Raw genomic sequence first — 27,749 nt, 5'->3', positions numbered from 1 at the left:
AAGCAGACAGCAAGCAGACAGCACGCAGACAGCAATTCACAACATCCATAGGCAATTCACTTGCAACAATATTTACATGTCTTATTGATGATTCACAAAGACCGGCGAATGAAAACAAACTCACTCTCTGAACCTCAACCTGTAGGCCAGAATAAGAGCCTATACCTCACAAAAACTGAATCAATCAATGGCGAACATCACTTATTTACCTAACCCTCCACGGTCATTTTTAGAAGAAAAATGTTCATTCGGAAAACGTTGTATTTATTTTGTCTTACCTTCTCTCAACCATATGCGTGTTCCCTATGAAGGTGGGAGAACGGTTTGAATAGTGTGGAAATACGAAGTGCGTTTTGCAGGACTCTCCAGTTAATGTTTCACTACCTTGTTTCCTTCCAGTAATGCTGTTGGTCCACAAGACTCCAGTCCACTGAACAATCTAATGGATTCATATTTATGAGGACATCAATCAAATAACAAGGAAGTCTGTTTTATACAGTGCCTTGCGAAAGTATTCGGCCCCCTTGAACTTTGCGACCTTTTGCCACATTTCAGGCTTCAAACATAAAGATATAAAACTGTATTTTTTTGTGAAGAATCAACAACAAGTGGGACACAATCATGAAGTGGAACGACATTTATTGGATATTTCAAATATTTTTAACAAATCAAAAACTGAAAAATTGGGCGTGCAAAATTATTCAGCCCCCTTAAGTTAATACTTTGCAGCGCCACCTTTTGCTGCGATTACAGCTGTAAGTTGCTTGGGGTATGTCTCTATCAGTTTTGCACGTCGAGAGACTGACATTTTTTCCCATTCCTCCTTGCAAAACAGCTCGAGCTCAGTGAGGTTGGATGGAGAGCATTTGTGAACAGCAGTTTTCAGTTCTTTCCACAGATTCTCGATTGGATTCAGGTCTGGACTTTGACTTGGCCATTCTAACACCTGGATATGTTTATTTTTGAACCATTCCATTGTAGATTTTGCTTTATGTTTTGGATCATTGTCTTGTTGGAAGATAAATCTCCGTCCCAGTCTCAGGTCTTTTGCAGACTCCATCAGGTTTTCTTCCAGAATGGTCCTGTATTTGGCTCCATCCATCTTCCCATCAATTTTAACCATCTTCCCTGTCCCCGCTGAAGAAAAGCAGGCCCAAACCATGATGCTGCCATGTTTGACAGTGGGGATGGTGTGTTCAGCTGTGTTGCTTTTACGCCAAACATAACGTTTTGCATTGTTGCCAAAAAGTTCAATTTTGGTTTCATCTGACCAGAGCACCTTCTTCCACATGTTTGGTGTGTCTCACAGGTGGCTTGTGGCAAACTTTAAACAACACTTTTTATGGATATCTTTAAGAAATGGCTTTCTTCTTGCCACTCTTCCATAAAGGCCAGATTTGTGCAATATGCGACTGATTGTTGTCCTATGGACAGAGTCTCCCACCTCAGCTGTAGATCTCTGCAGTTCATCCAGAATGATCATGGGCCTCTTGGCTGCATCTCTGACCAGTCTTCTCCTTGTATGAGCTGAAAGTTTAGAGGGACGGCCAGGTCTTGGTAGATTTGCAGTGGTCTGATACTCCTTCCATTTCAATATTATCGCTTGCACAGTGCTCCTTGGGATGTTTAAAGCTTGGGAAATCTTTTTGTATCCAAATCCGGCTTTAAACTTCTTCACAACAGTATCTCACACCTGCCTGGTGTGTTCCTTGTTCTTCATGATGCTCTCTGCGCTTTTAACGGACCTCTGAGACTATCACAGTGCAGGTGCATTTATACGGAGACTTGATTACACACAGGTGGATTGTATTTATCATCATTAGTCATTTAGGTCAACATTGGATCATTCAGAGATCCTCACTGAACTTCTGGAGAGAGTTTGCTGCACTGAAAGTAAAGGGGCTGAATAATTTTGCACGCCCAATTTTTCAGTTTTTGTTTTGTTAAAAAAGTTTGAAATATCCAATAAATGTCGTTCCACTTCATGATTGTGTCCCACTTGTTGTTGATTCTTCACAAAAAAATACAGTTTTATATATTTATGTTTGAAGCCTGAAATGTGGCAAAAGGTCGCAAAGTTCAAGGGGGCCGAATACTTTCGCAAGGCACTGTATGTACCCTTCCGTTCAAAAGTCTGTGGTCACTTATAAATGTCCTTGTTTTTGAAAGAGACTCACATTTTTTTGCCCATTAAAATAACATCAGAAAAAAAAGATCAGAAATGCAGTGTCGACATTGCTAATGTTGTAAATGACTATTGTAGCTGGAAACGGCTGATGTTTTTATGGAATATCTACATAAGCGTACAGAGGCCCATTATCGGCAACCATAACTCCTGTGTTCCAATGGCACGCTGTGTGAGCTAATCCAAGTTTATAATTTTAAAAGGCTAATTGATCATTAGAAAACCCTTTTCAAATTATGTTAGCACAGCTGAAAACTGTTGTGCTGATTAAAGAAGCAATCAAACTGGCCTTCTTTAGACTAGTTGAGTATCTGGAGCATCAGCATTTGTGGGTTCAATTACAGGCTCAAAATGGCTAGAAACAAAGACCTTTCTTCTGAAACTCGTCAGTCTATTCTTGTTCTGAGAAATGAAAGCTATTCCATGTGAGAAATTGCCAAGAAACTGAAGATCTTGTACAACCGTGCGTACTATTCCCTTCACAGAACTGTCTCTAACCAGAATAGAAAGAGGTGTGGGAGGCCCGGGTGCACAACTGAGCAAGAGGACAAGTACATTAGTGTGTATAGTTTGAGAAACAGACACCTCATAAGTCCTCAACTGGCAGCTTCATTAAATAGTACCCGCAAAACATCAGTCTCAACGTCAACAGTGAAGAGGCGACTCCGGGATGCTGGCCTTCTAGGCAGAGTTGCAACGAAAAAGCCATATTTCAGACTGGCCAATAAAAATAAAAGATTAAGATGGACAAAAGAACACAGACAATGGACAGAGGAAGATTGGAAAAAGTGTTATGGACAGACAAATCTAAGTTTGAGGTGTTCGGATCACAAAGAACATTCGTGAGAAGCAGAAAACTTGAAAAGATGCTGGAGGAGTGCTTGATGCCATCTGTCAAGCCCATGCTTGAGGCAATGTGATGGTCTGGGGGTGCTTTGGTGGTGGTAAACTGTGAGACTTGTACAGGGTAAAAGGGATCTTGAAGAAGAAAGGCTATCACTCCATTTTGCAACACCATGCCATACCCTGTGGACGACACTTAATTGGAGCCAATTTCCTCCTACAACAGGACAATGACCTAAAGCACAGCTCCAAACTATGCAGTAACTATTTAGGAAAGCAGCAGTCAGCTGGTATTCTGTATATTATGGAGTGGCTAGCACTGTCACCAGATCTCAACCCTATTGAGCTGTTGTGGGACCAGTTTGACAGTATGATACGTAAGAAGTGCCCATCAAGCCAATCAGGAAGCATGGGGTGAAATCTCTTCAGATTACCTCAACAAATTGACAACTAGAATGCCAAAGGTCTGCAAGGCTTTAATTGCTGCAAATGGAGGATTCTTTAACGAAAGCAAAATTTGAAAAACACAATTATATTTCAATTAAAAATCATTATTTATAACCTTTTCAACATCTTGACTATATTTCCTATCCAGTTTTCATTGAAAACAAGGACATTTCTAAGTGACCCCAAACTTTTTAACCGTAGTGTGTTTAACTTTCGTTTTTGGTGTAGTCTAATTGTTTTATGATCTGGGCAAGAAAAAAATATGGAATAGTTGTATTTCGTTTTTTTTATTAAAAAAGTAAACATAACAAAATGATTGAATATTAAAAGGAAGTGAAAATCAACTGTATTTAAAACAAAACATTAAATTCACATGACAAATATAACTTATTATTGCTTTCTTCATTCACATCTGGATAGGACAAAAGACTCATATATTTTTTCCAAAACCTTGGCCTAACCCCCATTACACATTATTCCTGTCCTTAGTATCATGGCCAAAGTACGAACCTGCGTACCCAGTTTCAAGTAAAAATGACTCCATGTGACAGAATGCAGTGAAATCACTGTGCTTACAGTTCCATTGCTTTTCAGGACTGTGTACCATAATCTAATCTTTAATGAGGGCTATATACAACTCTACCAACACTAAATGGAGTAGAACCAAACACACTGTCCCCCATTATCAAGGCAATCTTACAACTCATGGTTGAAAATAACAAGCCTTGGTGGATTGAATATACATACACAAGAAGTATCAACAACTATACATAAGCAAGACAAAAAAAACTCAACTGAAACCTCATGCAGATCATTAACATGGACATGTCTGTTGGTGTTTAATGAATATAATAAAATATATAATTTCTGTACAGCTCTATCAGTCCTTGGGGTTTAGTGTTCAAAAAACACACAGCGTCTGGTCTTGAAGGCCAAAGAGAAAACAGCAGTCCAGATACTGTACTCTCAGAGGACCGAGAGGCTGAAGGCCATCTTCTTGTTCTTCCGGGCCACCATCCGGCCCAGGAAACGCTTGGCCTTCTTGCCGATGCTCTCGCGTCGCTTGCAGTTGGCCATACGGCGAGCGTTCTCCTCCTTGCTGTCTTTGCGCAGCCGGATCTGCCGGACCATGCCCTCGAACAGGTCCCTGACGTTGTGGTGGAGATTGGCTGAGGTCTCGATGAACTTGCAGTCAAACACCACAGCACAGGCGCTGCCCTCTGCAACAAAACAAAAAAAAAAGAGGGGAGGCGCAGGTGAGAATCTATAATGTTCCCTGGGGACAGTGACTTCACCCTAGTCATTTTGCCTTCGCATAACACCTTGATTACGAGCTTTAACTATGGCAGTCATTCTAACATAAGTAGCACTATGCAAATACAGAGATGACTTGGACAGAAGAGATTACCGTCACTTACCATCCACAGAGACTTCTCTGGACCGCACCAGGTCACTCTTGTTGCCCACAAGGATGATGGGAATGTTCTCAGACTGGCGAGCTCTGCGCAGCTGGATGCGTAGCTCTGACGCCTTCTCAAAGCTGGACTTGTCTGTCACTGAGTAGACGATGATGTAGGCGTCACCTATCCTCATGCACTGTTCCTTCAGCCACTGACTGTTATCCTGTAGGCGAAAGAGAAATATAATTGTATTAGTTACATTGCTTATCCAATCAAAAGCTGCAGGTGCTCCAATTAAAGTTGTTATATTGGTATATTACATTTACACCAGCATCAGAGCACTACACATTACATCAAATGATATGCTATGACCAAGACCAATTTTCTGAGGGTCAAACTGAAATTGCATTAAATATGTAAACTTATGTAAACTTCCTGACTTCAACTGTAGGTCTGTCTTCCGTTCCTGTAATGACTGGCTCTGCCTGTCACTCAATTCTGGGCTAATGTGGGTGACATTACTAGACTTCCTGTGCTAATTATTTTCTTGAATGGCAATTACAGCTGAGAAGCTGGGGGGAAAAACTCACTTCCAGCTAAAAGTAAATTCAACTGTAAGTATGAATGGTGAATATATGTTCATTAAGACACATACGGTAGCCTATGCGCATGTATAGCTCCATCTGGCAATCCTTTTGACTCTTTTGAGTGAGCGGTTATGTGTCATAATGACCGTCGACATTTTCCCCCTATGGAAAACTTGTTCACCGCTGACAGTTTGTTCTCAAGGATGTCACAAGCTGCTGGCAGAGGGGCTGTCACGAAACAGACACCCTCTGTTCCAGATCCACAATGCCCGTGTCTGACCCAGCCGCGGTCAGGTATGAATGGTCACGGTATCCTGGTCATGGTGGTGGTGTGACTGTATGTCGTAGAGGACTGTCATGCAGCCTGGCCTGGCATGGTGTGGCTGTGGCATGGCTCGAGCAGCCTATGAAACAGGAGCATGCTCGTGATCTGTGCTGCCACTCAGCACTGCATGTTTTACGGCTTCACATACCACATAGCAACTGGCTCTCAGCTGCCACAGCCGTGCCAATGATCTCGGCATGTGTTCAACTCCTGAGAACCCAGCATTTTGATTTGGTCTGGGAAACTTATTTTTTTTGACTGCTCCATAACCTAATTTTAGACCAACAGGCTGAAAAGTCTATATTTAAAAGCTGTGCAGTGGTTGACAACGTAGCTAATCGTTCACACCAAACATTCTTCTCTTGTTATGCCTCTAATGCGTTGACATGAAATGCAAATGTTTTCATGACAAAAATGTATCTTTATCATTCTTAGGCCGGTAGCCTAGTGGTTAGAGCGTTGGACTAGTAACTGAAAGGTTGCAAGATTGAATCCCTGAGCTGACAAGATAAAAATCTGTTGTTCTGCCCCTGAACAAGGAAGTTAACCCACTGTTCCTAGACCAGTTAACCCACTGTTCCTAGACCAGTTAACCCACTGTTCCTAGACCAGTTAACCCACTGTTCCTAGACCAGTTAACCCACTGTTCCTAGACCAGTTAACCCACTGTTCCTAGGCCGTCATTGTAAATAAGAATTTCTTCTTAACTGACTTGCCGGGGGAAAAATTAAATAAGAAACATTCATGTTATGATAAAACCCCAGCAATCATGTGCCAGAGCAGAATACCTGAGAAGTTCAGAGCCATTCAAAAAGGAAAGCGGGTGAGAAAACAACTCTGACTCGTAGACCTGACTGTCAGTGCCGTTTCCGCTCAAGAACACACATTTTTTGAGTAATAATGTTGTCCTTTCCACCCGAACACAAAGTAGTGCCAATTATCCAACCTCCACACCTTCACCGTGTCCGCCATTAGAGTGAATCTGAGGTGTGTTTTGATCACACATCATGCAAAAAGGAAGAACGTTGACTGGACCGCGGATTGAATTTGACAGCTTCAAAAGGCCTCCAATTACGGTGTCAAACACGTGCGCTGACAGGACAAGCCTGATGATTTCTAGGTGGCATTTCGAAAAGAATCCTCCTGCCATGAATGCAGTGCTGGCGGTCTAGCATTGAACAGACAGCCAGAGGCGCTCCAATTTTTCTTTAGTGATGAGGGGGCTGTGCTGGAGTAGCTCCGTCATAATTACATATTGAGCGCTGAGTGCAGTGCAACAGCGAAACGTAGCTTTTTTTTATGGCCCTTCTCCCTCTTTAATTTGCATATAGCCATTAATACATAAATCTCAGCAGGACCAGGGTATGATGCATCACATAGACTGGCAGAAATATGGAGAGAATTATTCCTTCATTATTATTTCCCGATAAGCAAGCTGCTTTGATGTAAATGTTTTTTTTATTTAAATAAATGGTCCAACTAACTCAAAAGTCTTACCTTGGCCAGGTACCATGGGAAAATACCATCATAGTTTTCAGGGATGCCAATTTTAAGATTGGTTCCTGAGCACGGTGCAGGAGTACCACCAACCACAAAATTCCAAGGAGACAAAGGACATTATGAATTTCAATCATTTAGTCAAAGTTTGTTTTCCCAAAAACAGTATAAATAATACTACTAATCTGAGATGGCTGTAATAACTTGTGGCCACATTCAAAGGAAGCATACTTCTAGTCAGTGTAATGATAAAGATGGACGTAACTTATCTTCTAGTCATGTGTTTCTGTAACTGTATATCTGTAAAGTCGGGATGCGCAACATTTCCAGTCAAACAGTGGCAATCTTCTACGTTTGGGAACACATGGTTTCTATGGTTTCTGTCTTGTTGCTGATTGATTCTCACTGTTATGGTGCAGAGAAAGAAAGATGGAGAAAGACACAGAGAGAAAAAAAACAATGTGAATGCTAACTATTCTATTTTAATCATCTTTTAAAAGTATTATTTTTTTAAATGGACCTGCCAATCTGCGGAATCAACCATCTTTAAACTGTAAAGACAACTTCAACAGGCCTACACTTGTGCAAGAAAATGTTGCATTTAAATGCCTGTCAGGTTATACTCAGTAATACTCAGTAAACACAGGCAGTAGGACTACATGGTACATTAATGTCTCAGCACATTCAGACTTAACAGCAGAACTAACCCTGCAACCTGGAACCTGGGTCACTCAAATTAGTACGATATGTTGCAAATTACAATTTGTATATGTTACTAATTACAATCTGTGTGATATGTTATGAATTGCATATTTGTATAATATGTTACACATTTGAAATACATAAGATATGTTACGAATTCCAAATGTATTTTGGCTAATGTTAGGGTTAGGGTTAAGGTTAGGAGTTAGGTTAAAGGGTTAAAGTTAGGGGAAGGGTTAGCTAAGTAGTTGCAAAGTCGCAAAAAAAGTAGACAGTATTTGCAAAGTTATACACCCGACCAACCATCCTCCTTTAGTTTTTGCCTTAATTAAGTAACCTTATGTACCCATACCAAAACCATACTATCTCTGTTTCCCAGCACACGATTATACCTGCGACACAAAACAGCCTAGCAATGAATTGTTCTCTCTATAACAAGAATAGATAGATAAATAAATAAATAAATATTATGACTTTATAGTATGTGTTAGATAGTCACAAAAGACAAGGCAATAGGCACAAGAAATAGTTAATGATGAGATTTGGCACTCCAATAAATCCCCCCAAAATAAAATAATGCTGGGCACAAGTCCCGGGAACCTCTGTGCCTCGCTGATGGCCCATCGCACCGCAGACAGCAAGCAGACAGCACGCAGACAGCAAGCAGACAGCACGCAGACAGCAAGCAGACAGCACGCAGACAGCAAGCAGACAGCAAGCAGACAGCACGCAGACAGCAATTCACAACATCCATAGGCAATTCACTTGCAACAATATTTACATGTCTTATTATGATTCACAAAGACCGGCGAATGAAAACAAACTCACTCTCTGAACCTCAACCTGTAGGCCAGAATAAGAGCCTATACCTCACAAAAACTGAATCAATCAATGGCGAAAATCACTTATTTACCTAACCCTCCACGGTCATTTTTAGAAGAAAAATGTTCATTCGGAAAACGTTGTATTTATTTTGTCTTACCTTCTCTCAACCATATGCGTGTTCCCTATGAAGGTGGGAGAACGGTTTGAATAGTGTGGAAATACGAAGTGCGTTTTGCAGGACTCTCCAGTTAATGTTTCACTACCTTGTTTCCTTCCAGTAATGCTGTTGGTCCACAAGACTCCAGTCCACTGAACAATCTAATGGATTCATATTTATGAGGACATCAATCAAATAACAAGGAAGTCTGTTTTATACAGTGCCTTGCGAAAGTATTCGGCCCCCTTGAACTTTGCGACCTTTTGCCACATTTCAGGCTTCAAACATAAAGATATAAAACTGTATTTTTTTGTGAAGAATCAACAACAAGTGGGACACAATCATGAAGTGGAACGACATTTATTGGATATTTCAAACTTTTTTAACAAATCAAAAACTGAAAAATTGGGCGTGCAAAATTATTCAGCCCCCTTAAGTTAATACTTTGTAGCGCCACCTTTTGCTGCGATTACAGCTGTAAGTTGCTTGGGGTATGTCTCTATCAGTTTTGCACATCGAGAGACTGAAATTTTTTCCCATTCCTCCTTGCAAAACAGCTCGAGCTCAGTGAGGTTGGATGGAGAGCATTTGTGAACAGCAGTTTTCAGTTCTTTCCACAGATTCTCGATTGGATTCAGGTCTGGACTTTGACTTGGCCATTCTAACACCTGGATATGTTTATTTTTCAACCATTCCATTGTAGATTTTGCTTTATGTTTTGGATCATTGTCTTGTTGGAAGATAAATCTCCGTCCCAGTCTCAGGTCTTTTGCAGACTCCATCAGGTTTTCTTCCAGAATGGTCCTGTATTTGGCTCCATCCATCTTCCCATCAATTTTAACCATCTTCCCTGTCCCCGCTGAAGAAAAGCAGGCCCAAACCATGATGCTGCCATGTTTGACAGTGGGGATGGTGTGTTCAGCTGTGTTGCTTTTACGCCAAACATAACGTTTTGCATTGTTGCCAAAAAGTTCAATTTTGGTTTCATCTGACCAGAGCACCTTCTTCCACATGTTTGGTGTGTCTCACAGGTGGCTTGTGGCAAACTTTAAACAACACTTTTTATGGATATCTTTAAGAAATGGCTTTCTTCTTGCCACTCTTCCATAAAGGCCAGATTTGTGCAATATGCGACTGATTGTTGTCCTATGGACAGAGTCTCCCACCTCAGCTGTAGATCTCTGCAGTTCATCCAGAATGATCATGGGCCTCTTGGCTGCATCTCTGATCAGTCTTCTCCTTGTATGAGCTGAAAGTTTAGAGGGACGGCCAGGTCTTGGTAGATTTGCAGTGGTCTGATACTCCTTCCATTTCAATATTATCGCTTGCACAGTGCTCCTTGGGATGTTTAAAGCTTGGGAAATCTTTTTGTATCCAAATCCGGCTTTAAACTTCTTCACAACAGTATCTCGGACCTGCCTGGTGTGTTCCTTGTTCTTCATGATGCTCTCTGCGCTTTTAACGGACCTCTGAGACTATCACAGTGCAGGTGCATTTATACGGAGACTTGATTACACACAGGTGGATTGTATTTATCATCATTAGTCATTTAGGTCAACATTGGATCATTCAGAGATCCTCACTGAACTTCTGGAGAGAGTTTGCTGCACTGAAAGTAAAGGGGCTGAATAATTTTGCACGCCCAATTTTTCAGTTTTTGTTTTGTTAAAAAAGTTTGAAATATCCAATAAATGTCGTTCCACTTCATGATTGTGTCCCACTTGTTGTTGATTCTTCACAAAAAAATACAGTTTTATATCTTTATGTTTGAAGCCTGAAATGTGGCAAAAGGTCGCAAAGTTCAAGGGGGCCGAATACTTTCGCAAGGCACTGTATGTACCCTTCCGTTCAAAAGTCTGTGGTCACTTATAAATGTCCTTGTTTTTGAAAGAGACTCACATTTTTTTGCCCATTAAAATAACATCAGAAAAAAAAGATCAGAAATGCAGTGTCGACATTGCTAATGTTGTAAATGACTATTGTAGCTGGAAACGGCTGATGTTTTTATGGAATATCTACATAAGCGTACAGAGGCCCATTATCGGCAACCATAACTCCTGTGTTCCAATGGCACGCTGTGTGAGCTAATCCAAGTTTATAATTTTAAAAGGCTAATTGATCATTAGAAAACCCTTTTCAAATTATGTTAGCACAGCTGAAAACTGTTGTGCTGATTAAAGAAGCAATCAAACTGGCCTTCTTTAGACTAGTTGAGTATCTGGAGCATCAGCATTTGTGGGTTCAATTACAGGCTCAAAATGGCTAGAAACAAAGACCTTTCTTCTGAAACTCGTCAGTCTATTCTTGTTCTGAGAAATGAAAGCTATTCCATGTGAGAAATTGCCAAGAAACTGAAGATCTTGTACAACCGTGCGTACTATTCCCTTCACAGAACTGTCTCTAACCAGAATAGAAAGAGGTGTGGGAGGCCCGGGTGCACAAGTGAGCAAGAGGACAAGTACATTAGTGTGTATAGTTTGAGAAACAGACACCTCATAAGTCCTCAACTGGCAGCTTCATTAAATAGTACCCGCAAAACATCAGTCTCAACGTCAACAGTGAAGAGGCGACTCCGGGATGCTGGCCTTCTAGGCAGAGTTGCAACGAAAAAGCCATATTTCAGACTGGCCAATAAAAATAAAAGATTAAGATGGACAAAAGAACACAGACAATGGACAGAGGAAGATTGGAAAAAGTGTTATGGACAGACAAATCTAAGTTTGAGGTGTTCGGATCACAAAGAACATTCGTGAGAAGCAGAAAACTTGAAAAGATGCTGGAGGAGTGCTTGATGCCATCTGTCAAGCCCATGCTTGAGGCAATGTGATGGTCTGGGGGTGCTTTGGTGGTGGTAAACTGTGAGACTTGTACAGGGTAAAAGGGATCTTGAAGAAGAAAGGCTATCACTCCATTTTGCAACACCATGCCATACCCTGTGGACGACACTTAATTGGAGCCAATTTCCTCCTACAACAGGACAATGACCTAAAGCACAGCTCCAAACTATGCAGTAACTATTTAGGAAAGCAGCAGTCAGCTGGTATTCTGTATATTATGGAGTGGCTAGCACTGTCACCAGATCTCAACCCTATTGAGCTGTTGTGGGACCAGTTTGACAGTATGATACGTAAGAAGTGCCCATCAAGCCAATCAGGAAGCATGGGGTGAAATCTCTTCAGATTACCTCAACAAATTGACAACTAGAATGCCAAAGGTCTGCAAGGCTTTAATTGCTGCAAATGGAGGATTCTTTAACGAAAGCAAAATTTGAAAAACACAATTATATTTCAATTAAAAATCATTATTTATAACCTTTTCAACATCTTGACTATATTTCCTATCCAGTTTTCATTGAAAACAAGGACATTTCTAAGTGACCCCAAACTTTTTAACCGTAGTGTGTTTAACTTTCGTTTTTGGTGTAGTCTAATTGTTTTATGATCTGGGCAAGAAAAAAATATGGAATAGTTGTATTTCGTTTTTTTTATTAAAAAAGTAAACATAACAAAATGATTGAATATTAAAAGGAAGTGAAAATCAACTGTATTTAAAACAAAACATTAAATTCACATGACAAATATAACTTATTATTGCTTTCTTCATTCACATCTGGACTGAAGGATAGGACAAAAGACTCATATATTTTTTCCAAAACCTTGGCCTAACCCCCATTACACATTATTCCTGTCCTTAGTATCATGGCCAAAGTACGAACCTGCGTACCCAGTTTCAAGTAAAAATGACTCCATGTGACAGAATGCAGTGAAATCACTGTGCTTACAGTTCCATTGCTTTTCAGGACTGTGTACCATAATCTAATCTTTAATGAGGGCTATATACAACTCTACCAACACTAAATGGAGTAGAACCAAACACACTGTCCCCCATTATCAAGGCAATCTTACAACTCATGGTTGAAAATAACAAGCCTCGGTGGATTGAATATACATACACAAGAAGTATCAACAACTATACATAAGCAAGACAAAAAAAACTCAACTGAAACCTCATGCAGATCATTAACATGGACATGTCTGTTGGTGTTTAATTAATATAATAAAATATATAATTTCTGTACAGCTCTATCAGTCCTTGGGGTTTAGTGTTCAAAAAACACACAGCGTCTGGTCTTGAAGGCCAAAGAGAAAACAGCAGTCCAGATACTGTACTCTCAGAGGACCGAGAGGTCATGGCAGGACTTGGACTTCTGTCTGAAGGCCATCTTCTTGTTCTTCCGGGCCACCATCCGGCCCAGGAAACGCTTGGCCTTCTTGCCGATGCTCTCGCGTCGCTTGCAGTTGGCCATACGGCGAGCGTTCTCCTCCTTGCTGTCTTTGCGCAGCCGGATCTGCCGGACCATGCCCTCGAACAGGTCCCTGACGTTGTGGTGGAGATTGGCTGAGGTCTCGATGAACTTGCAGTCAAACACCACAGCACAGGCGCTGCCCTCTGCAACAAAACAAAAAAAAAAGAGGGGAGGCGCAGGTGAGAATCTATAATGTTCCCTGGGGACAGTGACTTCACCCTAGTCATTTTGCCTTCGCATAACACCTTGATTACGAGCTTTAACTATGGCAGTCATTCTAACATAAGTAGCACTATGCAAATACAGAGATGACTTGGACAGAAGAGATTACCGTCACTTACCATCCACAGAGACTTCTCTGGACCGCACCAGGTCACTCTTGTTGCCCACAAGGATGATGGGAATGTTCTCAGACTGGCGAGCTCTGCGCAGCTGGATGCGTAGCTCTGACGCCTTCTCAAAGCTGGACTTGTCTGTCACTGAGTAGACGATGATGTAGGCGTCACCTATCCTCATGCACTGTTCCTTCAGCCACTGACTGTTATCCTGTAGGCGAAAGAGAAATAGAATTTGATTAGTTACATTGCTTATCCAATCAAAAGCTGCAGGTGCTCCAATTAAAGTTGTTATATTGGTATATTACATTCACACCAGCATCAGAGCACTACACATTACATCAAATGATATGCTATGACCAAGACCAATTTTCTGAGGGTCAAACTGAAATTGCATTCTATGCCTCACCTGTTCCCAAATGTCGTACAACAAGATGGACGCCTCCTCCTCGTCCACCTCGATCGATCTGTCATATGTGTTTCCTGAAACAAAAGCAAGCAGACAGATAAATACTCCTGGCCAAAATGAAATGTACCCGCTAACTGGGTCAAGTGTGAGATCACACTCACCGTTGCCCATTTCATGATGCCTTTAGTACAGCCTATTAACTTTCAATTAACCTATATCCGTGATGGGTACTACTGTGCATTACTGTCTCCTTCCCTCAGTCATTGATTTTCATATCTCTCCCATCCACTATCTCTGTGGCTGTATATGTCAACAGCAGTACTTTGATATGTGTGGCGCCTTACTGACTGGATGGAAATAGCAATAATCAATGTACTTCAGCCTGTGTGCCAAGATGATATGGAAACCAATCCTGTATTTACTTAGTTTGGCCTATGTGCATTAGCTCTAATGGGGTGCTGAGGACAGCCACGGTGAAACAGTTCTTGTCTTTGCTTTTTTTTTAAAGTATTGCTTTGTGGTGTATTCTCAATGCCATATAAACTTCAACTCCATCATCATCAGTAATGGTCATCAGACACACACCTGTCTCGTCGCAGTCGTGACCATCCTCGACTCCACCGAAAATACGTGCCAGGCTAGACTTGCCGACACCCTGCTCGCCGAGGAGAACCACCTTGTACACCTGTCCCTCGGAGTCGCTGCCGGAGGATATAACCGAATCGGACGAGTCCGATACACAGCTGTCTCGGTGAGGCTCACCGGGGGTGTAGGACGTCCGGCGCATGAGGTTGGACAGCTCTCCAGTTTGCGCCTTGCGCATCTCGCGGTCGTCCACTGGCATGCTTCTTCTGTGCAGGTTCTGCAGGTGCATGGGAAACGGCATGCTCCCTCTTCTTTTGTCCATGTTCCGCAATTTGTCACTTTTGTTCAAAGTCATGACTTTTTGGTCTGTGAAATAGATGCGCTCTTTAGTAAGATTCTGCTAACATGAAAAGCAACCAACTCCGACAAAAAAATGAATTTCTCATCACTACACCTAGGTGTTGATTTTTTTTTTTTTTATCCTTTATTAGGCCACAGTTTATATGAACTTTTCCGCCATATTTATTTGAACAAAGTCATTTAAGACAATAATGTGCCTGTGTCCTATAATATTAATTACGGTTTGATGGAGCATTGAGCAATGTTAAAATTGAAGTTGAACTCAAATGATTTGAAACAGCCATAGCCTAATTAATGTATTATCACGACTGCAAACTCATTCAATTCCATAAGGAAACTTACATTTGATGTGGGTCTGACGTATTCCAAAATCCTGAACCAGGCAATCCACTTGCGATCTATCCTTCAGTGAAGGAAGGTTTGATCCAGTGAAACGTCCGGATCCCCATATTTATCTAGAAGCCGAGCGAGTGACGTCACCATGAGGCAGGGTTTGCCTCTTGAGAGTCACGTCTCAGGGAGGAGAGGGAGTGTGGACCGCTCTACAGAGACGTGATGGAAAATGATGCGCAGGCGGGCTGAGGGATTCTCCTCTCCTGCAATGCAATGCCATCATGCCACTGATGTAATTATTTTTGCCGAGTAATTCGGCCATTTACTCTCAATAAATTATAGCCTACCTGCGTTGAAGTGGTTGGCTAACTTGGCTAACTTGCATAGTTTTAACACCAGTTGGCCCAGAGCCATGGAGAGTTGGTGATGGAGGGCGCTAAAATTCATCTGGACAGTTAAGTTTTTTCCCAGCCATTCGCAAGGCTGGCATTGTTCAATCAAACATTTTGAATAACACGATTTGTTTGTAATTGATCAGTTATGTGCTACAAGTTGTCAGTGGATTAGCCAAGAGCATCTGAGACATCAAGCATTGCCAATAGATGCTTCTCAGCATTTCGGCCCATAGGTCGCGTAGCCTTGGTGACACGAAGTTGTGAATGAGGCTAATGTGAAAAAAAGCAACTGTTCACCACAGAAACAGGACACATTATTTCTTAAAACGACGCCTAGACATATCACTGGGAACAGCAGGCGACAGGAAAGAAAGCCCATGAAAGAAAGCCATTGCGATCCAAATTAATGATTTCACATGAATCAGTCTGATTGAGGTTATTTAACCTGGTCTGTTGTCGCCATCTGATGGTGATTATGTGAAATGCACAATGTTATTGTAGGCTGCTGGAACTGCCAGGTCTGTCTTTTACCATTCTGCTCCCTGAGAAGGAGAGAAGATCAGTGACAAAGGAATATTTACGAGCTTACTTCATTATTATCTCTGGCAAGTTGGCAAGCCTCATTCCTCATGACAATGCTCAATGCATAAAGTCATTGGGTGGTGTATTGGTGGACAGACTAAAGTTAAACACCTTCTCAAGTGACATTAACAGTAACACAGTTCCCAAAGGTTGTCAGTTGAATAGCACAATGTTTCCAAATACATGTATTGGTCAGATTTTTTCATTGGTTGATTTGTTTTCTTTGTTGCCTGGGTTGCGCTGACTCAGTGGTAGCCTGTACTTTTTAAATGGGTCAGACAGTGCCATAGATATTTACAGGAAGAGGAGAACGGGCCTTCCTCCCCCAGGGTTGGATAAGCGTCTCTCAACATGACCTGTCTTTTTTAACAAGGAAAGTGACATTGCATAGGGCTCTTTAATTCAAAATCTCACTCTGTGTACGTGTGTTCAGTACATGTTTTAATCTTCTGTCTCCATCACTCACATACACATGCAGAACAGTGTGGAGGAGATGTTTTTCTCCCTTCTTATAAACAGTCCACATTAAGTTACCAGCTGTTTTGCCCTCTGTGACTCTAGCTATATTGGGTTGCTCCTGTAGTTTCATTAGCATAACATTTTTAACATTGAATAATAGATCAGTCAGTGTTTATGTAGCCTACTGAAGCCTGCTGAGTGGTCTGAGTGGTGATCACTGATTGTGGGCTATATAAATATGAACTCCTCAGCGTGAGAACCCAGGGTGTAGGCTTGTTGTTATTCATAGAAGTACATTTGCATATTTCCATTAGGGAACGCCTACTCTGTGAAGTGCGCGTGTGCAATAACGCAATTCGCCTTTGCACTCCTTCTAAACAACGCAATTTAAAAAAAACTTTGGCGAAGGGTAAAGTCTACAAATCTTAGTCCACTGTGATCGGAACAGATTCTAGTTTTGGGGACAGACATCTGTATTGAGATCAAATGTTTCATTGATGAGAAAATGTGCGGAATGTTGGCCAAAATCCATCTCGTTCCATCTTCTCCCACCGCCTGCCAATGGGTTTCCCATCACTACCATATTTGGCACATTTTATTAATAAAGTAATTCATCAGTTGTCTTCCTCAAATGAATGAAGTGGATTATGACACAATCTTTGCGAGAGGGAGGGAATCTGATTTAATTGGTCCTCAACTCGCGGCTAAGACACTTAATTCATGACAAATGTAGTTAGCCCTGAGTTAGCCTGCCTCGGAGCACGTTAGATCTGAAGATTTCGGTGACATGTAAATGTACCTGGCTAAAAGGAGAGCGACTTTATTGGTAGCAGTTATCCCAAGTTGAACTCAGAGTTGACCAAAGTTACCTCGCAAACTCCTCAAACTACATTCGTAGTATAAGGGTCTGCAGGCTGGCTCTGGCATTTTCAGGTATTTACTTTAAAAAATAAATGGTAAAATGGTAATAACACAATAATAACCTATGTCACAAGGAATAGTCTTATGTACTTAAATATCCCATAGGGAATGAAGCGGAGTAAGTTAGTAGTCGTGCAAGGAATAGTCAGCTCCAGTGAGACATGCTGTATACACAAAACAAATGAAGATGTCAAAGTTTAACTTACTGTCCCATGTTGATAAACTACACACACACACACACACACACACACACACACACAGTGCATCTAAGTAGGCCTAGCTACAACCATTCTGTCCTGGAAGTCAATTCTGCCTTCCACAGAGGTGAAATACTTAGTCAAACTTTTCCCTGACAGAAACTGCCTCCTGACCTGCTCTGTTGGCCTGGATGGCTGTGCCTCTCATGCCTCGCCTCATCCCTGCCCCACCCTGCTGTAGCCACATCTCCACATCACAAGGCTTTGTGAGGAAGTTGTGGAGGATGCACATTGCAACCACTAGGGTATCAACCTCGCTTGGCAGTACGTTTATTTTTTGGTAGAGGATCCTCCATCTGGCCGCAAGGATCCCGAATGCCTTCTCCACTGTCATTCTAGCTCGACAGAGACGATAGTTGAACATTTCTTTCTCGTAGCTGATGTTATGCCCGGCATATGGCCTCATCAGGTAGGGCTTTAGTGGGAAGGCAGCGTCCCCCACCATTGTGTAGGGTATCTTTCCTAAATCTTCACCCCCAGGCAGAAAGGCATCTTGGGGCAGCTGCAGGGTTTTTGATGCCATTGCCCTTCCAAGTGGGGAGTTGGCATAGACTCCTCCGTCACTGTTTCTCCCAAAATCCCCCACTTGAATAGCTGTGAAGCGGTAATTGGCATCCAGAAGGGCGAGTAACACCACAGAGAAGGTTCCATTATAATTTAAAAAACGGCTCCCTGAGTTTGGTGGTTTGGTGATCATAAGTTTTCCATCAACCGATCCTAAACAATTGGGAAAGTCCCATTTTTCATGAAACTTTTGAGAAGTTTGTCTCCAGGTTTCCTCAGTGGGTCGTGGCAGATGGATCGCCAGCATCCTCCTCTCTATGGCCTCACAGGTCTCCATAATGCACTGCAACACTGTCTCGAATCCAAGACGATAGGTGAAGGCCAGGCTGCAAATAGAGTCTCCAGAATGTTTTGTTATTGGATAACAATCAAAATTGTATTTTACTCTTCACAGAAGTTGAATTGTGCAAAACCAGATTGAAGTCCTTCCATGACACTTTTGTAAGGCACCTACGGAAGGCCCAGCCCAGCGGTTCTGGGGGAACCAATCAGAAAGAATGAAAATACATGAAAATATTATCATTCTTGATACCTTACGCCCAGCCAAGAAGTTAAGTTATAATATACATTTGAATTGATTGCACAGAATTTTAAATCTCAACAAATTGCAGTATTTCTGACTTTATTTTCTACCTGTTAAGTCACTACGTGATTGGTTCATGTCAGCTGGTATCCCATTTCTGAATTAGTGATTATATAGGCCTATAGATTATGAATCAGTCTCTTATTACAGAGGAATGATGAAAACCAGCAGTATTAGACATTGTGGCCTAGATTTCAGAAATACTGTATGATTAATTGAGCCTGAGCTGAGGTTTCTGAAGTTTACTTAAAACACGTTTAACTTTTAATTTATGTTGACCTTTTTTCAGCTCAAGAGGCAACCTCAGCCTTGAAAATGCTGATTCGCCTCAGCCACAACCTACGGAACCCGATGACGCTGAAGGCGACGTGGTGTCCCTGAGCCATGACCCTGTGCTTCAGATGCCTGAACAACAGTCAAGACCAACCACTACAGGCACAGCTCAAGACTGGCAGCCAAGAAAAAGAAAACAGGAAGTCAACTATCAAGATGTGGATGAAGAGCTGCTTGCATTTGTCAGGAAGCCAATCCCTTCTGCTGTTACCTCAGAGGATGAGGCATTTGTGCTCAGCCTTGTGCCAGAGCTGAAGAAAATAAGAAGAAACAAGGGACGTCTGAAAGTGCAATTACTCTCATTGATTGTAAACTGGGGTGACCAGTATGCAACACCTCTGCCACCACCTCCACCACCACAATGGCTATTTGATGCTCCACATGGAAGAGCTGGACTGCGGCCTATGATGTACGGCCAGCCCAGGCATCAATATTCCTACTCACCAGGATCTAGGTCTCCAACACATAACTGGGATGACCAGCAGGCAACACCACTGCCACCACCACGGCCCGCAAGTACTCCGCACGGAAGAGGTGGACTGCAGCCAATCATGTACGATGAGCCCAGGGATCAATACTTACCAGAACCTAGGTCTCCAACATATAGCTGGGATGACAGTACATTCAGTACATTCTCTCAAGAGAGCTAGGACAGAGACTCCCAGCCACATCAATAATCACCTCCGAAAAGGCAGAACCCAGCCCTGCGCATACTTAGGCCCATGTTCTGTTTTAGTGTTTTAAAAAGGGAAACATTTATGTATGCACTATTTGCACTTTGTTGTTGCAGTTATATATGCATTGCACCTTGCATTTCACTTTAAAAAAATATGTTTTTTTGTTGCTATTCAGTGGATATTGTTATTGGGAGGGATATGCCATATTTGTTTACATGCCTTGGTGTAACTGTTAATGTCACCTACATGTTCACCATGCCTTGATGTGACTGTTAATGTCACCTACAACAGGTGCACCATGCCATGTTGTGACTGTTTGTCACCTACAACATGTTCACAATGCCTTGATGTGACTGTTAATGTCACCTACAACAGGTGCACCATGCCATGTTGTGACTCTTTATGTCACCTACAACAGGTGCACCATGCCATGTTGTGACTGTTTATGTCACCTACAACAGGTGCACCATGCCATGTTGTGACTGTTTATGTCACCTACAACAGGTGCACCATGCCATGTTGTGACTCTTTATGTCACCTACAACAGGTGCACCATGCCATGTTGTGACTGTTTATGTCACCTACAACAGGTGCACCATGCCATGTTGTGACTCTTTATGTCACCTACAACAGGTGCACCATGCCATGTTGTGATTGTTTATGTCACCTACAACAGGTGCACCATGCCATGTTGTGACTCTTTATGTCACCTACAACAGGTGCACCATGCCATGTTGTGACTCTTTATGTCACCTACAACAGGTGCACCATGCCATGTTGTGACTGTTTATGTCACCTACAACAGGTGCACCATGCCATGTTGTGACTCTTTATGTCACCTACAACAGGTGCACCATGCCATGTTGTGACTCTTTATGTCACCTACAACAGGTGCACCATGCCATGTTGTGACTCTTTATGTCACCTACAACAGGTGCACCATGCCATGTTGTGACTCTTTATGTCACCTACAACAGGTGCACCATGCCATGTTGTGACTGTTTATGTCACCTACAACAGGTGCACCATGCCATGTTGTGACTGTTTATGTCACCTACAACAGGTGCACCATGCCATGTTGTGACTCTTTATGTCACCTACAACAGGTGCACCATGCCATGTTGTGACTCTTTATGTCACCTACAACAGGTGCACCATGCCATGTTGTGACTCTTTATGTCACCTACAACAGGTGCACCATGCCATGTTGTGACTCTTTATGTCACCTACAACAGGTGCACCATGCCATGTTGTGACTGTTTATGTCACCTACAACAGGTGCACCATGCCATGTTGTGACTGTTTATGTCACCTACAACAGGTGCACCATGCCATGTTGTGACTGTTTATGTCACCTACAACAGGTGCACCATGCCATGTTGTGATTGTTTATGTCACCTACAACAGGTGCACCATGCCATGTTGTGACTGTTTATGTCACCTACAACAGGTGCACCATGCCATGTTGTGACTGTTTATGTCACCTACAACAGGTGCACCATGCCATGTTGTGACTCTTTATGTCACCTACAACAGGTGCACCATGCCATGTTGTGACTGTTTATGTCACCTACAACAGGTGCACCATGCCATGTTGTGACTCTTTATGTCACCTACAACAGGTGCACCATGCCATGTTGTGACTCTTTATGTCACCTACAACAGGTGCACCATGCCATGTTGTGACTCTTTATGTCACCTACAACAGGTGCACCATGCCATGTTGTGATTGTTTATGTCACCTACAACAGGTGCACCATGCCATGTTGTGATTGTTTATGTCACCTACAACAGGTGCACCATGCCATGTTGTGATTGTTTATGTCACCTACAACAGGTGCACCATGCCATGTTGTGACTCTTTATGTCACCTACAACAGGTGCACCATGCCATGTTGTGACTGTTTATGTCACCTACAACAGGTGCACCATGCCATGTTGTGACTCTTTATGTCACCTACAACAGGTGCACCATGCCATGTTGTGACTGTTTATGTCACCTACAACAGGTGCACCATGCCATGTTGTGACTCTTTATGTCACCTACAACAGGTGCACCATGCCATGTTGTGACTGTTTATGTCACCTACAACAGGTGCACCATGCCATGTTGTGACTGTTTATGTCACCTACAACAGGTGCACCATGCCATGTTGTGACTCTTTATGTCACCTACAACAGGTGCACCATGCCATGTTGTGACTCTTTATGTCACCTACAACAGGTGCACCATGCCATGTTGTGACTCTTTATGTCACCTACAACAGGTGCACCATGCCATGTTGTGACTGTTTATGTCACCTACAACAGGTGCACCATGCCATGTTGTGACTGTTTATGTCACCTACAACAGGTGCACCATGCCATGTTGTGACTGTTTATGTCACCTACAACAGGTGCACCATGCCTTGATGTGACTGTTTATGTCACCTTGAATAATAATAAAAAAAATACTAAACAAAGAACAGTGTGTCTTACTTACCTTGAGTATAATGAAGGCACTATAACTGGTAATCTGCTTCCTAGATGTAATGGAACACAGGCCTACATCTGTGGAGCATCATGATCACAAATTTGCTGGAGTTTCTTTACATCCATGCACCTGCTTACACAATACAACATTTTCCAATAACTAACCTTAAGAGTGACAGCTGGTCTTTGCTTGGGCTCCTGTAGTTGGTCGTCTGCTTGGTGAGGTCTGGGCCAACAAAAGACAGAAGAGTCTCCATCTCTTCTGCACTCATCCGGAAGTATCGGTGATGTCGGGCAGGGTCCAAGAGCAGCTCCTGGACAAGGTGGTAGTATTGCCCATGCTCCCTTCTCAGCACATTTATGGGATTTAACCTTCTCCTCCTTCCCTGTCTGCACCTCAATAATACAAGGGCGACCAACTCCTGTTTTAGCAGGTGGCGTCTGTTAATCCATTCTGTCATAATCCATGTTAATCCATGCTGTCATCATCCATAACTTGTTAATATGAAAACCTGTTTATTTTTGTCAAATCGCTCTCCCTCGTCAGGATTCAAACTTGTAAAAGGGTAAATGTGTTAAGCCAAAACACCACAGGAGTTCAATCTCGTTTATCTCAATTAAGAGAAAGGGCTTAATCTATACATTTAACTTCATTTTCACACTGAAAACGTAATGTTAGCCAAATTGTTTTGAGTGTAAATCAAGGAAGTAATTAAAGCCGTGAGAATGGCAAATCTACTCTATTGTTTGAAATCAATGCACATAGCACACACGTGGGGCAAATTAAATACACTGAACAAAAATATGAACGCAACATGTCAAGTGTTGGTCTCATGTTTCATGAGCTGAAATAAAACATCCCAGAAATGTTTAATTCGCACAAAAAGCTTATTTCTCTCACATTTTGTGCACAAAATTGTTTACATCCCTGTTAGTGAGCATTTCTCCTTTGCCAATATAATCCATCCACCTGACAAGTGTGGCATATCAAGAAGCTGATTAAACAGCATGGTTATTACATAGGTGTACCTTGTGCTGGGACAATAAAAAGCCACTCTAAAATGTGCAGTTTTGTCACACAACACAATACCACAGATGTCTCAAGTTGAGGGAGCATGCAATTGGTATGCTGACTACAGGAATGTTTACCAGAGCGGTTGATAATTAAATGTTAATTTCTCTACCATAAGCCGCCTCCAACGTCATTTTAGAGAATTTGGCAGTACGTCCAACCGGCCTCACAACTGCAGACCATGTGTATCCACGCCATCAGCCCAGGACCTTCACGCCCGGGTTCTTCACCTGCGGGATTGTCTGAGACCAGCCACCCATACAGCTGATGAAACTGTGGGTATCCACAACCAAAGAATTTCCGCACAAACTGTCAAAAACCATATCAGGGAAGCTCATCTGTGTGCTCATCAAATTCCACAGGGTCTTGACCTGATTGCAGTTCGGCGTTGTAACCGAATGATCACCTTCGATACACAGCGTGTATCGCGTCGTATGGGAGAGGGGTTTGCTGATGCTGGGCACAGTTGTGGAGGTCACAGACAGCAACATGGTCTCAGCATTTCATATTATTCTGTAAGTAAATCCGATACATCTATTTAGTATTAATTTGTGGGTGTCTATCATCCATTTCAAATTATATGTTATGAATTGCAATGGGTACAATATAATATGGATTGCAATTCGTACAATAACTTACACATTTGCAAAATATACAATATGTTACGAATTTGAAAAAGTATATGTTACGAATTCCAATATGTTGTGGCTAACGTTAGCTAGGGGTGGCTAATGCTAATGTTAGCTAGCTGGCTAACATTAGCTAGGGGTTAGGATTTAAGGTTAGGAGTTAGGTTGAAGGTTAGGGTTAGCTAAAAGAGTTAGGTTAGGTTTAGGGTAAGTAGCAAAAAATGGTAAGAAGTTGCAAAGTTGCTAAAGTTGTCCGTAATGAGATTCAAACAGGCAACCTTTGGGTTGGTAGATGTTCGTTACCTTATGTCTTATGTAACCGTACTAAATGTAACATACTCATTTGCGTGTCCCTGATTTATGTTTACCATGTTACGTCTGGTCTATGAGACCAGTCTGCAGACAGAGGCCCAGCCGGGCACAGGTGTTGAGGGCACATTACAACAGACAAAGGCTGGTCTCTTTCAGGCTCCTATCTGGCAACTTTTTGAAGATGGGCCGCTTCATGTCTGGAAAGTTTGTAATTATGACTATAAGATGTAACATTTAATCACAGTGAGCAGATCGGATGTATTGATGGAACCTTAAATGTATAGTGTTTAACATTTAACATCTCAACTTGCTCAGCACATTAGAACACACACATGCATAAGCAAGTGCATGTTTAAGTGCATATCAACAACTAGTTAGCTGTAGCGTTTGTTGAGGTATCTAATGTTAGCTAGCTGGGTGTGACAATACATAGGCCTAAAATAAAATCACACAATGATTTCAGCCTAGTATGGAAATATTGGGGTTGACAGACTATTTTGATGATGATGTGACAAACTATTCTGACTATTCTGCTTGCTACTTGCCTGTTTGTGACAAGAACTGAGTAACATGGTGTGACCTGCATGTTGCAAAACTGTAGATAACAGCCCAGCAGATGCTTTGTATGTAACAATATTGAGCACATGGTGTGACTTGCTGTATCTTACAAAGTTGTGATAGGGAGGGGTGGTCATAACGAGGTTTAACTGAGATGGCAAAATACTGAACAACACAATAGCAGGAACTGAGCAACTGTTATAACTAGGGGGTGATACCAGAACAGTAGGAATCTATACATCGACGGAGGGAGGACTCCAAGAAGCGCCAAGAGGCGGGGACCCGCCTGAGCGCCTGCGATAGGCTGAGCAAGTTTAAACCACGCCCAGCCTCTACTGTGATAGGCCAACAGACGGGTTGGAACAATGTCTATCACAGTATAAGAACACTGTTAACATACATCTTGTCAGTTCTCTGTTCTGCCCTGCGTGGTATTACAGTGAGCCCGTATATACGAAAGTTGCATTTGCCATTTATTACTTCGCGAATAAAAAATACATAGTATACAATCGGTGACTCATTGTTATATTTATCCTGATACCAGATTCGAATTTACGCAATTCTAACACTAGTGCTAGTTATTCCAATCGAAAACAGCAGACAACAAAACTTCTGATTTCAGAAAAAGATCACATAAGCCGTGGAAGTTTTAAAACATATCTTCTATAGTAGTTCCGGACAATTATATAACTGTTCTCATTGGTCAATTCTGGGTTGCACTGGCGTCTCAGATTGGTTGACAAGTGCAATTCTTGGTTATTGCTTGGTTGCAGACACCGATATGTAGCAACCAGAAATATCCTTGACTCACCATTGCCAGGGGGACTGCAATAACAGAGAACAGAAATCGGTCTTGTTTTGCAACGCAATTGTCAGGTGATGGCATCTAGGTGTGGGGGAGATTCTCATTTGGCTTGCTCAACTCCTCCATCCTCTCCTCGCCTCCTTTTGAAACAGGTCCAACGTAACCGAGGAGAGGAGGGGAGGGGAGGAAATGTGGAAACAAATGGCTGGAAGGAGATGAGACTCCTTCACTCAAGCGGCATCATTCAAATGACATTTTGGCTCCAAGGGTTTAATCACAACTTAAATGTGTCAAGTAAAAGTAGTAGTTGTGCTAGACATGTTATAGATAAAAGGCTAAGTAGCATAATGTTTTGAAATATGTGCATGCTTTTCTCCTCCCAGTAAACAACAGATGTTTCAAATGTGGTGTAGTGGATCTCAAAACTCTTCCGCGAAGGACAGGTAAAATACTCTTGTGCTTCCTCTTTGGGAGGAGGCTATCGCGCAGGCGAGGGCACTCCTCTGTTCGCCTGCTCACTAATTGGCCCTTTCTCAATTATGGAACGCCGTTTGGGTCTTAAAGCACGTGGTCAAAAGGCGACAGTTTTAATGCTGTGTGTGTAAAGTAAGCAGGTGCAGGTGTTAAATTAACGCGTGCAGGTGCTAAATTAACGTCTTCACACGCTAAATGAAGTTCGTAGGGTCCAGTGAGATACATTCCTACATTGGAGAGGGATGCCCTTCTAAGTTCTACTTAGAAAGCAGGATATGGGATGCTCTTGAGTAGTGAGTTTCCATATATCTAAGCAATCTCAAGGTTGGTTAAATTCTTCAGGGCAAATTCAAAAAGGGTCTGGAATGTCTAGGTCTCCTGCCTTACATGAATAGACACTCAAGCCTCTTCAGAGAGGTTTTCATCTATGCTGAGAAATCTCTTTTGGCCAAAGACATGGCTTCTCTCTTCAAAGCAGAGCGCTCCCCACCTGGTACCAATCAGAGCAATAGAGAGAAGAGTCATTTGTTTCTGGAGGGACTGACTTCTGGAGGTGGAAGGTTAGATGCAAAACCATGATCAATGAAGTAACACGACCCACATCAGTAAAACATCACCTAATCACTCTCACAACTGTGGGACAGCATTTTATAGCCTTATTCTTCCATGGGACCCTAAGAATGTAATATATTAAATCCCAAACTACGTTCTCCAACAAGTGTTACTTATGTTACATTTTCACTTCAATGCTTCAGCATTCTTAGACTGGGATTGCCAGTGGAGCCACAGCTACAGTTCTTTCTGCTACCGCACGGCAAGTGGTACCGGAGCGCCAAGTCTAGGTCCAAGGAGGCTTCTAAACAGATTCTACCCCCAAGTCATAAGACTACTGAACATCTAATCAAATGGCTACCCAGACTATTTGCTGGTACTCTATGCATAGTCACTTTCTCTACCTACGTGTATATATTAACTTGACTAACCGGTGCCCCCACACATCATCTGTAACGGTATCCCCTGTATATAGCCTCGCTATTGTTATTTTACTGATGCTCTTGAATTATTTACTTTTCTTTTTTAAATGCATTGTTGGTTAAGGGCTTGTAAGTATGCATTCCACTGTAAGGTCTACACCTTGTATTTGGTGCATGTGACAAATACAATTTGCTTTGGGTTGATCAAGTTGATTTCCATTGATAATTTTTGTGTGATTTTGTTAATTTCATTCATTCAGATCTAGGATGTGTTATTTTAGTGTTCCCTTTATTTTTTTGAGCAGTGTACACACAGATGGAGGAGAGTCTTTTGTCCAAACGATAATCTCACTACATTCACTTCCCACCAGATTTTACCTTTGAAA

General features: G+C 42.1%; 2 protein-coding genes across 3 annotated transcripts; both read right to left on the bottom strand.

Moving 5' to 3' along the window:
* Positions 1-3,750: 3,750 nt before the first annotated feature.
* Positions 3,751-15,404, bottom strand: rrad (Ras-related associated with diabetes). Of its 2 annotated transcripts, XR_005039842.1 has the most exons (6): positions 15,306-15,404; positions 14,604-14,969; positions 14,019-14,092; positions 13,616-13,820; positions 13,060-13,417; positions 3,751-4,361 (listed from the first exon to the last, which is right to left on the bottom strand). XR_005039842.1 is itself a non-coding variant. In XM_021585892.2 (5 exons), the coding sequence occupies exons 2-5, from the start codon at positions 14,956-14,958 to the stop codon at positions 13,140-13,142; spliced, it is 912 nt and encodes a 303-aa protein (XP_021441567.1). In that variant the 5' UTR covers positions 14,959-14,969; positions 15,306-15,404; the 3' UTR covers positions 12,442-13,139. The 2 variants fall into 2 exon arrangements, 1 of the variants encoding a protein (XP_021441567.1); XM_021585892.2 differs by lacking the exon at positions 3,751-4,361 and having other exon boundaries at positions 12,442-13,417.
* LOC118944506 (GTP-binding protein RAD-like) lies at positions 4,361-5,248 on the bottom strand. Its single transcript, XM_036964199.1, has 2 exons — positions 4,894-5,248; positions 4,361-4,695 (listed from the first exon to the last, which is right to left on the bottom strand). Exons 1-2 carry the CDS (start codon positions 5,066-5,068, stop codon positions 4,442-4,444), a joined length of 429 nt encoding a protein of 142 aa, XP_036820094.1. The 5' UTR covers positions 5,069-5,248; the 3' UTR covers positions 4,361-4,441.
* Positions 15,405-27,749: the final 12,345 nt, after the last annotated feature.

This window comes from Oncorhynchus mykiss, chromosome 26, assembly GCF_013265735.2.
Source record: "Oncorhynchus mykiss isolate Arlee chromosome 26, USDA_OmykA_1.1, whole genome shotgun sequence".
Lineage (NCBI taxonomy): Eukaryota > Metazoa > Chordata > Actinopteri > Salmoniformes > Salmonidae > Oncorhynchus > Oncorhynchus mykiss.
The sequence above is the reverse complement of the archived record's forward strand: the minus strand, read 5'-3'. Positions and strand labels throughout refer to the sequence as shown.